This window comes from Desmodus rotundus, chromosome 5, assembly GCF_022682495.2.
Source record: "Desmodus rotundus isolate HL8 chromosome 5, HLdesRot8A.1, whole genome shotgun sequence".
Classification (NCBI taxonomy): Eukaryota; Metazoa; Chordata; class Mammalia; order Chiroptera; family Phyllostomidae; genus Desmodus; species Desmodus rotundus.
Genome location: NC_071391.1, coordinates 101,893,769 through 101,906,335, shown reverse-complemented (window position 1 = coordinate 101,906,335; position 12,567 = coordinate 101,893,769). Strand labels below are relative to the sequence as shown.

The 12,567-nt window shown below is 41.1% G+C and overlaps 1 protein-coding gene across 4 annotated transcripts in view; it reads left to right on the top strand.

Moving 5' to 3' along the window:
- The window catches only part of AFF3 (ALF transcription elongation factor 3), a 571,288-nt gene that overhangs the window by 530,009 nt on the left and 28,712 nt on the right, over window positions 1-12,567 (top strand). For all 4 annotated transcript variants that reach the window (XM_053924521.1, XM_071221520.1, XM_071221519.1 and 1 more), the window contains 2 exons: window positions 3,842-4,043; window positions 4,752-4,873. In XM_053924521.1, coding sequence (XP_053780496.1) covers window positions 3,842-4,043; window positions 4,752-4,873 — 324 coding nt within the window. The remainder of the gene's footprint in view (window positions 1-3,841; window positions 4,044-4,751; window positions 4,874-12,567) is intronic.

The following is a 12,567-nucleotide window of genomic DNA, read 5'->3' as shown; positions in this document are numbered from 1 at the left end:
GGGCAGCAGGGAGAGCCACACATGCAAGCTGGCCTTGTCCACAAATTCTGTGCCAAGTGGACAGTATTCCAAAATATTGGGAAAATATGAATGGGGGAAATATGGTTCCAAATAGTCTTTCAAATGTGCAATATAGTTATGTATGTGCTTCTTTTTGCATTAGCTTTAGGCAACCTTTCTAGCAGATCTACTAACTACCATGATTTCTAAGCAGTGATTATAAACAGTATCCACGATGCTCAAGTTCAGTGAGAGATTAGTGAAAATGAGGATGTGACTTCTTCCATACAAGTTCATGGAGCCCAGGATATGGAAGCTCTTGCAGTAGAGCCTTTGCCTGGCAGAGCCTGCTCACTCTGACAGTTTCGTGTTAAATAATGAAACACTGCTTATGAAAGTGCTTTGAGTGCTTTCTAGGAAAGGTGGTCTGTGTACTTCTGGATTTGTGATGACTGCTATCAAGTTATACCTGTGTGGTGTGATGAGGAAACCCCCTACATAAAGAGATCACCCATACCAAAATGGAGACCCAAAGAAAGTTTCTCTGGTAACTTGACTATATAAAATTATAGTGATGAAGAAGAAATAATCATATGTCCAAAACAACATTTAATGTAATAATTTAGTTTTCCATGAACACTTAAAAATCACATATATGTAAAATAATAGAGACTTAGAAATAGGACTTTTTCATTTACATGTCAAGAAATAGTAATATTCAGACTGTTCATAATCATCTTCAGCATCAGTGCCTTCATCATCACTAGTTGAGTCACTTTGATTGTCCCAAGGCAGTTTTCCAGAATGTGTCTTCTCTCCTCTAAATTGCTAGCTGTCCATTGCTTTTTGAACCAGATATCTATCACCACAGACTTCTGGTCAAGATGGAGGCATAGATAGATATATTTTGCCTCCTTGCACAACCAAAAGAAGGACAGCAACAAATTTAAAAACAGAAAATAACCATAACTGCCAGAAAAATGAACTGTATGAAAGTCCAACAACCTCTGACTGAAAAAACCTGTGGGGGTTGAGGCAGCAGGAAAAACTCCCAGCCTCACAGGAGAGTTTGTTGGAGAGACTCACAGAGTCCTAGAACGTACACAAACCCACTCACCCAGGAATCAGTACCAGAATGGCCCAATCTGATTGTGGGTAGCAGAAGGAGTGACTGGAAGCTGACGGAGAGCTGAGCAAGCCGCGTTGTTCCTTCTCAGATCCCTCCCCAACATACAGTGCCACAACCCAGCCATGTGGGTTGCCCCACCCTGGCAAATACCTAAGGCTCTGCCTCTTACTACATAAACAGGCTCGCCAAGACAAAAAAATAAGGCCCAAATGAAAGAACAGATCAAACCTCCAGAAAAAAATACAACTAAGAGATGAAGAGATAGCCAATCTATCAGATGCAGAGTTCAAAACACTGGTAATCGGGATGCTCACAGAAATGGTTGAGTATGGTCGCAAAATAGAGGAAGAAGTGAAGGCTATGCAAAGTGAAATAAAGGAAAATATGCAGGGAACCAACAGTGACAAGAAGGAAACTAGGACTCAAATCAATGGTTTGGAGCAGAAGGAAGAAATAAATATTCAACCAGGACAGAATGAAGAAACAAGAATTCAAAAAATTAGGAGAGGCTTAGGAACCTCCGGGACAACTTTAAAAGTTCCTACATCTGAATCATAGGGGTGCCGGAAGGATAAAAGACAGAACAAGAAATTGAAAACTTCATATGAAAACAATGAAGGAGAACTTCCTTAATCTGGCAAAGGAAATAGATTTCCAGGAAATCCAGGAAGCTCAGAGAGTCCCAAAGAAGTTGGATCCAAGGAAGCACACACCAAGGTACATCATAATTACATTACCCAAGATGAAAGATGGGGAGAGAACCTTAAAAGCAGCAAGACAAAAGGAGACAGTATGTACAATGGAGTTCCCATAAGACCATCAGCTTGTTTTTCCAAAGAAACCTTACAGGCAAGAATGGGCTGGAAGGAAATATTCAAAGTCATGAAAGGCAAAGACCTACATCCAAGGTTACTCTATCCAGCAAAGCTATCATTTAGAATGGAAGGGCAGAAAAAGTGCTTCCCAGATAAGGTCAAGTTAAAGGAGTTCATCATCATCAAGCCCTTATTGTATGAAATGTTAAAGGGACTGTTTAAGAAAAAGAAGGAGATCAAAAATATGAACAGTAAAATGACAACAAACTCGCAACTATCAACAATCGAACCTAAAGAAACAAAAACAAAAATGAACTAAGCAAACAACTAGAACAGGAATAGATTCACAGACATGGAGATCACATGGAGGGTTATCAGCAGGGAGGGGAAAGGGGAGAATGGGGGGAAAAGATACAGGGAATAAGAAACATAAATGGTAGGTACAAAATAGACAGGGGGAGGTTAGGAATAGTATGGGAAATAGAGAATCCAAAGAACATATATGTATGACCCATGGACATGAACTAAAGTTGGGGAATGCTGGTGGGAGGGGCGGTACAGGGCAGAGGGGAATAAAGGAGGGGAAAAAATGGGACAACTGTAATAGCATAATCAATAAAATATATTTTTAAAAAAGAAAAGAAATCTATCACCACAAATTCTGTTCCTAATCATGTCTATTTGCATAATCTCTAGAACCTTGGCTCTATCATTTGAGGCCTGTGTTTGTGATTTCTACACTGTCACCACCAACTAAGGAAATTGCTTTTTAAAGTGACTTTAATGGCTTATTTGCAGTGATAGCCAGTACATACAACTAAAATCATAACTATAGGAATAATGACTAAATCTTTGTTAAGTAGATTTACTTTTTTTTTTAACTGACTCTATCAGGTGACTTCTATGAGCTACCCAAATTAGGAATGATTCAGTTTCTTTCAGGCTAATGTGCCTCTTCCCAATTTTTTCTCAAAGTTAAGTAATGGAGAAAGTCCTATCAATATAATATACATAGCAAAAACTCAAGTATGAATGACCCCATTCTCTGATGGTTAATTTTGGGGGTCAGGGGAGTTACAGAAAAGAGTTTTAAAGGAAATAAGGAGCTAGGAATCAGAAAATGTAACTTCTGATGAGTTTTCTTTTCTGTGTTTATTCTGATCAATGCCTCATTAGCTCAGAAACCTAACAATGGGAAGTTGTTCCTTGCTTTGTAGGTTATTCTGAGATTCTGTTATTCTCCATGTAATAATTAGTATAAACTTAAGTGTTACCAAAAGTCCTTTTAGAAGTAGGGAACACTGCCCTGGCTTGGTGGCTCAGTTGATTGGAGCCTGATCCCACACATCAAAAAGTTGCAGGTTCAATTCTCCGTCAGGGCACATACCTGTGTTGTGGGTTTAGTCCCTGATCAGGTCATGTACGTGTGTATGGGAGCCAAGAAACTGATGTTTCTCTCTCCCTTCCTTTCTCTCTAAAATCAATAACTGTATCCTCAGGTGAGAATTAAAAAAATAAAAAGAAAGAACTAACAAACACATCATTTGAGTGACTTTCTCATTACTTGCTGCTTACACTTATTAGGAAAACAGGAAAAAAATTGTGTATTTTGAGATCCTTGGATGAAAAAGCTTGGAAAATGAAGGTCTGATTATTCTTAGTTATTTAACTCCAGAATTACTCTTCATCCTGTAGGACACGTAAAGAAACAATGAGTGAAATTTGCTTATTGTTTGTTATGGTCCTGATGCCATAAAATTGTTTCCTGGTATAATAATTCCCTGTAAATGTCTTCCTCCCAGCAGGTGTTAAACAGGAGGTTAGGGTCATATATAAAACGTTTACCTCCCCCTGTGCTGGCTCTGTGACATTCCATTACTGTGATTTTCCTTTTCAGCTTGGCAATACCCATAAATAAAAATGAAAAATTGCTCCGGTCGCCCATCTCACCCCTCTCCGACGCTTCTAAACACAAACACTCCAGCGAGGACTTGACGTCTTCCAGCAGATCCAATGGCAGTGGTCTGTTCGCATCCACCACCTCCAGCAAAAAGCTTAAGGCTGATAACCAGCTGCAGTCTCATGCCGGAGACCTCGCAGTAAGTTGATGCTCTTCCTGACCTGGTTAAAATGAAAATGAAGCAGAGCACAGCCCAATACTCTACCTGTCTCTAGCCCAAAACAGTCTGAAAATATGCTTGAGGTCCCAGAAAGGATCCCTAGGCTGCTCTGGGAACTTCCCATTCTGAAATGAAATTGCCCCAAAGTAATACTGTTGCAGGACAAAGTACATTGAGAGTTTGGGACCAACCCACCTTTCCAGTCGAAAAGATTCCTTGACTCAGGACTGAGCTAAACTTGGAATGGAAACCCCAGGCCAAAATGTCGGGATTCCCACTTCAACACTGAGTGACCAGTGTAGCAGCCACAGTGTGGGACCCCTGCCACCACTCCTTTTGCAGTGACCTGCTCAGGGGTGATTCTGGCACCCTGCACTCCCCTGGGTGGAGCAAAAGTATGTTTACAATTGTAAGTACACAAAACACAAGAGTTTTTTCTTGCATTAGTGTTTATTAATTATTGTATTTCCATACAAACAAAGTGATGTAAACCTACTTTTCCCCACCCCTGTACAGGAAAGCCCTCATCTTGAGACCTAGAATGCACATATTTCTTTTTCTTTATTTAAATGTAAAGCACCACTGATTCTAATATAGAGTACAGAACACAGGATGTTCTTTGTAATAGATTGCTCTTTCAGCCAAGTGGCCAGTTTCTCAAAAACTGGTATGTTGTTTGTTATTTAGAAAGCAGCTCATCACAATTCAGAAAGTGTTCTGCACAAGTCACGGCCACAGACAGAGCCGTGGTCTCCAGGCTCCAGTGGCCACCGGGACTGCAAGAGGCAGAAACTTGTCTTCGATGATATGTAAGTACGGACTCTCTGTTGATGTGGTGAGGGACAATGTGAAATAGAAATTCCACAGGTAGAGGGTTATGCATCTAACTTACAGTGTGGCCATTCTTATGTGACTTGGCCAGTTAAATGTTGCCCACTCAAAGGGCAGCTTAATTTTGAATGGGCCCCTGGGTCCTGGTGGGATGTTCGAACAGCTGAATGACCAGTGGTTAACATCCAGGACATCAGGCAAATAGCATTAACAAGTCTTTTTTTCTAAGCACCTATATTTAGGACTGTCGGTGGTTGTTGGTTATGCTACCATAAAGAGAAGCATTTTTGTTTTGGTAAATTGTAACAGGCAAAGAATAATAGTGATTCACTCCTGGAAGCTCTTTTCCTCTAAAATGCTATACTCTTTATAACAGTAAAACAATTCTTACACAAGAAAAAATATCCTGTCATCCTACACCCAATCCTAGCACTGAAACCCAAGTATAATTTCCATTGCCAGCATCAATTTAAAAGTAGGAGAAATAAGAGAAGCAGATAAATAAAAATAACATCCTGGAATGCTCTGGAGCTGAAAATAACAAATGAGAAATGACACCGAAAATTATTTAGGCTCTCAGAAAAAATACCTGTCAAGGACAAACCTGGAAGGCAGAAGATACGGTTTCAAGGGTTTGGCTTGACGCCTGTTTTCAACGTCAGCTGTTCACCAAGCACCTAGTCCACCTCTGTGTGAGACACTACTTTAAATCCTGAGGGGCAGCAGTGTGTGATAATGAGAGATCTGCTCTCAGGCCAGATTGCTTACAGTCCAGCCAAGGGGACAGACACTAAACCACTAACCCCACCCAAAGTCAGAAAATTAAATGGTGCAAAATGTCTCCAAGTCTCAGCTTCCTTATCATAAAAAAAAGCGATAGTCATGACATCTGTCTTCAGGGGGTCCTCCTAGGATCCAGTTAGATGATCTCTCTTAAGACCATTCATTTGGAGAACTGAAAGCACTGTGCAGACGTGATAACTATTCCATTCTTGTCTACCTCCCCTCCACTTCTCCAGCCCCAATGGCACCCGAGTGTAAAAGGTCTATTTATCACCTCTGTAGACGTCTCTGAGAAATGGGAATACAAGTTGTGGTTCTCAAGGATTACCTGGGCTTCAGTAAGCTAATTTGGGCACATTTTGGGGTGAGAAAGTCAAATCCATGTTGTTTTTGTTAGTTTTATTTAGTGAACATGTTCCAAGATCATGGATGCATGGAAGGTTAAGGGTGGCCCAGGAGGACGTCTGTTTTTCTCCTCTTCCTGTGGCTGCTGTAGCTGTGCTCAGCCCCATACACACTCTCCTCCTGGCCCTCACCACTGCCTCACCCCTCACCCCTCGTCTTCTCCACTGCCCCAGGCGGCAAGGGAGGGGGTCATTGTTACACAAAAATTTTTCATGGCCCAAAGCTTTTCCCTCTTTAATTTTACTAAATTTATTGGAGTGGCATTGGTTAATAAAGTTATGTGGGTTTCAAGTGTACACTTCTGTAATAGATCATCTGTATATTGCATTACCCTCGACTTGACTTCGTTCACCACCCAAAGTCAAGCCTCTTTTTGTCACCATATATTTGACCCCCTTTACACTATTCTGCCTCCCGCAAACCCTTCCTCCCCTCTGGTAACCACCATACTGTTGTCTGTGTCTGTGAGTTTTTGTTTATTCATGTGTTGCTTTCAGTTTTATATCCCACATATGAGTGAAATCATATGGTTATGGACTTTTCCTGTCTGACTTACTTTGCTTAGCATAATATTCCCAAGGTCCATCCATGTTGTTGCAAATGGCCATAATTCATCTTTTCTTATGGCCGAGTAGTATTCTGTTGTGTATGTACCACATCTTCCTTATCCAGTCCTCTGTCGAAGGACACTTTGGTTGTACTCATGTCTTGGCCACTATGAATAATGCTGCAATGAACATAGGAGTAAATATATCTTTATAAATAAATGTTTTCAAATTTTTCAGGTAGATACCCAGAATACCCAGAAGAGGCATTGCTGGGTCATATAATAGCTCTATTCTTAATTTTTTGAGGAACCTCCATACTGTTTTTCATAGTGTCTGTACCAGTTTACATTCCCACCAGCAGTGAATGAGGGTTCCTTTTTTTCCACAACGTCTCCAACACTTGTTATTACTTGTCTTGTTGATAATAGCCACTCTAACAGGTGTGAGGTGGCATATCATTGTAGTTTTGATTTGCATTTCCTTAATAGCTAATGAAGTTGAGCATCTTGTCTTGTACCTGTTGGCCATGTCTTCTTGGGAGAATTGTCTGTTCTGGTTTTCTACCCATTTTTTAATTAGATTGTTTGGTTTTTATTGTTGTGGAGCTGTATGAGTTCTTTATACACTTCGGATGTTAACCCTTTATCGGAGATGTTGTTTGCAAATATCTTCTCCCATTCAGTTGTTGCCCTTTTTATATGATGTTTCTTTTTCTGTGCAGAAGCTTTTCAGTTTGATGTAGCCTAATTCATTTGTTTTTGCTTGCTTTATCTTCCCTTGCCTTTGAGGTCAAATTTGTAAAATCCTCTCTAAGATTAAGGGCCATAAGTTTTCTTCTATGTATTTTATTGTTCCAGGTCTTATATTTTGGTCTTTGATCCATTTTGAGTTAATTTTTCTGGATGGTGACAGCAGTCTAGTTTTATTCTTTTGCATGTGGCTTTCCAATTTTCCAAGCACCATTTATTAAAGAGGCTTACTTTAATCATTGTAAGTTTTTGGCTTCTTTGTCAAGAATTATTTACCCACATGTAGGTGGGTTTATTTCTGGTCTCTCAATTCTGTTCCTTTGGTCTGTGTATCTGTTTTTCTGCCAATACCATGCTGTTTTGAGTATCATCACTTTGTTATACAATTTGAAGTCAAAGAGTGTGATACCTCTGGCTTTGTTCTTTTTTCCCAGGATTGCTTTGGCTATTTGGGGTCTTTTGTAGTTCCATAAAAATCTGATGATTTTTTTGTTCTATTTCTTTAAAAAATGACATTGGGGTTTTATGGGGATTGCATTTAAAAGGCACAGAGTAGCTGATTGGATAAAAAAACAAAACCCAACCATGTGCTGCTTTCAGGAGACACATCTCAGATGCAAGAACAAGACGCAAAGTGAAAGGGTCAAAAATGATACTCCAAGCAAATGACACCCACAAAAAAGTGGATGTGGCCATACTTATATCCAAAGTGTAGATTAGCTGATAAAAATGGTAACAAGAGAATAAGATGGACATTTTATAATGGTAAAGGGGACAATCTACCAAAGCTTTTCTTCAAGAAAATGGTTTATTGAGCCAAATGCTAGTCAGAACAGGGCCAGGTCCTGGGGTGTGCAGTCTAATCCACCAGCAACAGGGGTAGTGATGGAGGCAACGTGTGTGCCATCCTGGAGTTGTCTTTTGTATGTTTTGGGGAAGGAAGATGTAAGCTGTTTTGAAAGAATTAACATTGGTTATAAATGGAGGGCAGGAAAAGGCGAAGCGGAGTCAGTTCTAGACCAGGTGCACAGTCCATCAGAAAGAAAGATTCACTATTTTTGATCAGTTCCGGGCAACAGCCCTGAAAGCTCATGCATATGCAGGATGCAGGGGTATCTTTTGTTGCTACAGGCGTTGGTTCAAAGCTCTCCAGCACACATTCTGGAATGCGAGCAGTCTACTGTTAGTTGGCACACAGCTATTAACTGCGTAATTACTTGTGTCTCTCTCTCTGCCCACTGTAATTTAATTTAGGACCTCATGGAATTCTTCTCTTGTCATCATTCATCCCCTAGGTGGGGGGAATGTAATGTGAATACAATCAGTTGGTCAACTACATATATAATTAGGGTTTGGTGGTGCGAATTGTTCATGTGAGCTTTAACCGTTTGTAAAGACAGGACATTAGAATTGTGTTTAATAACCCCACGGAAATTTGCATTTGGAAGTGATAATCTAACAATGTGATCCGACACTAATGTGCATTAGGAACTGAGGTGCCCAAATCGTCAGACATTTCCAGCAGGTAATGTTAAAGGTGTGGTATTGAGAGAGAGACACACACACAGAAAATGAAAACGTAAGGAACTTTCCAATTCGTGGACCACAAAGCTAAGTCAGAAACAGTAACAACTAAGTAGTTCTACTTTGATATGCAGTTTCTTGAACTATTTATACAAGCAAATGTTTCTCAATCTATTGGGGCTGCAAACTAATATAATTTTGTCGCTCTGTGTATCAACGAAAAGGCTGTTATTGTGCATTCTTCCCATTAGCAATATGCCTAATTTTTCTGGCTGACAGCTACAATAAAACTGTTTCTCCTTTTATGGATACAGCTATAATAGAATTTTAAAAATCACTCTTACATATCCATCATAGGGAGAGAGAGATGTTGTGTTCCAATTGCCCTGTGTCCCAATTGATTTGAAATCCATAACAGTGAAATAAACATGCAACTCAAGCAGCCACTCAACCACTAAACTAAGAAAGTCCTGAGAAGATTCTTCAAGTTTGAAAAGCAGAAATAAGCGTTATGCCTGCCTTGAAACAGTGAAAACGATTGTCCCATAAGAGGTCCCTGGGCAAGGAAGTCACCTAAAATTGTGTAAAATGTGTCCCAGATTCAATTGGTATGTGCTAAGCACTTACTAAGTGCCAGGTACAATGGCAGAAAGGAGCTAGGATATGCAATTAATTAATTCTTGGCTATTAATTCATGGGAGAGGCAGGCACATAGGTGGCCTCCCCAGAAAGGTACCCTGGGACCACAAAACATGAGCCTCCTCCAGCTCCACTCAGATCTACCTTCTATGGGAGCTTCCTCACAAGCAGCCTCCTGGACAGATGAGGACCTGATTCCTGTGACTTTCCTTGACTTCTCACTCAAGGTGTCAGCAAGCAATGAAATGACCGAGGAAGGCCACCAGTAGAAGAAAAGAACAAGAGAATTAGCTCTGAAGTACCAGACAACTACTGGAAATCCAGTTAGAGTGATCCAAAAGTAACAGATGCTACACTGTCATTTAATTTTTAAAGCCCTATCATGTAGCTTTTTTAAAGAGTCTACTCATTCTTTTGTATGAGTAAGCTCATTCTTTTGTATAATAAATACTCATTAATGATTGAATAAACATGCGATTTAGACAACAGCCGAATCCAGTGGGCACTCAGTAACAAGTGTTGAATGAATCCTGCTGAATTATAACAACATTCAGAGCAGGGAGGTATAAAGCCTGCATTTTTTTCTTTTTTCATGAATGTAAGGAATCTGCATGCAGGTAAAGTTAAATACACAGGCTTCCAGGCCCCTTTTCTTTGTTACTTACCAATTAAACAGGCGCCAGTTTGTGCCTTCAGGATGCAGATGGAACTGAACAGAATAACACATTTTTAAAACATGATCCAGCTCAGCTTGTCCTGCGTAAATTGCATGCTCAGGTTGGTGGCAGTGACTGCACCTCCTCGGCTGACAACTAGCCAGGTACGACATTCACTGCTTGACAGCCACGGTTTTAAGGTGACACTGGTGTGATTACCAAACTTTTGTTTAAAAAAAAAATCATAAGAATTTATGTCAGTGAGTGACAGCACTTAATTCAACTCATAGCCTAGAAACTGATCTCATTAGTGCAAAGCCAGGAGCTATAAATTACTTGGTGTCATAATTAGTGACAGGGGAGCTCTTGGCCAGAGAAAATTGAGAGAGAACAACCGTGTCATGAAGGCCTCTGTGCAGAAGTCCTGAGCAGAGCTAAGTGGTGAAATACTTGGCTGGAAAATGCAGCCTCTGTTCCCACCAGCCATATTGCCACGCTGGGAAGCCAGCGAACCCAAGTGCCAGGATGCCTGCTGCTCCCCGGAGGATGTGCCATCTCTAACCCACATTTCACAAGGAAGTCAGTCACGATCATCACATTCAGCCAAACTGCCAAACGTCCCATCTGTCCCATGGCATCAATAATGGGAGCCCAGCTTCTTAAACCTCCCAACATTGAGAACTGACCCCCTCTGCCACAGGACGCTGAAGGCCATGGTGTATGAAATGTGGCTGGTGGGGAAGGAAGAGGGACTTGGCATTTGTAATGTAATTAGGCCCGGCAGTCTCATAGCTAAAAGGATTTTAATTTTATAGAGGATGGGAAGATTCCTGTGTGTAAAAGGTCGGCTCTGTTGCAGCGTGATTTAGTCAAAGGACACCAAATGAAATCCCTGAGTAGGTGACATGACTTCAAGGCAAGGTGCTCCCATAAGGGCTTGCCATGGCCCTTGCTCTTCTCCTGAGGGTCTCCCCTTCCCAGTTGCTCTACAGCTGGACCCCATCTTTCCTGGTTAGTACCCCTTTATGTTCTTGATACAGAATTATTTCCATTACAAAATCCCTGTCTCTTAGCTAGGTCTTTATTTTGTTCTAACCAAAACAAAGAGAGAAAGAAAATAGGGACTAGGCTTGGGGGTGCGGGAACAAAGAATTCAGATCTTCCTGTTGGAAATCTTACCTCTCTGATCAGTTTAAGGGTTTTGTAAAATTATTGTATTTTAAATGTCACAGCCAGACTACGCCAACAATAGAATTGATGTTTCCACTTCACCAGAAAGTTGCTTTTGATGGAATGACAAACCCTGCGGCACTGGCCTGTGCATCCTGGAAAGCACATGCTGTTCTCTGTGCGTGGCCAGGAGAAGCCGGCGGCGGCAAGGGCCTGCTGCTGAGAGAGACACGGTGAATGAATAGTCACTGGTGCTGCTGGGAAGCCGGGTTCCAGGGGCCAAGGTTACAGAAACAAACGCTGCATCTGAATCCTTGCTTCTTAAGTGCAGTTCACCTGTTTCCTTCAGGAAGGACTCATAAAGCCAACACCACACCTGAAGTTGCTGACTCTGAAGTGCCCCCATCAATAGTGTCGCTTACTTGGTGCATCAAAATATTATAATTACTTTTTTTCAATTAGAGTTGATATTCAATATTAGTTTCAGTTGTGCAGCATAGTGGTTAGACATGTATATAATTTACAAAGTGATTCCCGCCATAATTTAAGTACCCATCTGGCACCATACATAGTTATTACAATATTATTGATTATGCTCCCTACACCGTACTTTATATCCTGTGACTGTTTTGTAACTGCCAACTTGTACTTGTAATCCTTTCACCTTTCTGACCCAGGCCCCAACTCCTCTCCCATCCACCAACTTCTTACACATTCTTCTTTGTAAAGAAAGTACCCCAAAGCTGGGGACACTGTGACATCTCTGGGGCTTATCAAATGACAAGCTGATAGGATGTCAGATGATGAATTGATTTGGTATGCACTTGCCTACTTCTCTAATTTGGATTTCAGCTTCCCTAAGAAAATAATTCAGGTTTCTGCTGTGCCAAGGAACCTGTTTGTTCAAACACATTGAGCTCTCTCTCATCCCCACCAGTTTTCACTAAACAGGCTGGTCGTGCTGGGGGATCGTTTCCCAGAGGTAGGAATTACAGAAAAGAACTCTGCCAGCCTCTCCATGGGAGTGCATTCAGCTGGATCTCAGCCAGCAAGGAGAACAGAGAGCAAGGTTGCTTTAACCCTCCCCCCCAGAAAAAAAGATCAGGGTGGCTCAAACCCAGTTGCTGCTCAGAACCAAGGTTGTGTGTTTGTAGGTGGGGTGGTGGGAGGACAAGGAGAAGAAAAGAAAAAAGAAAAC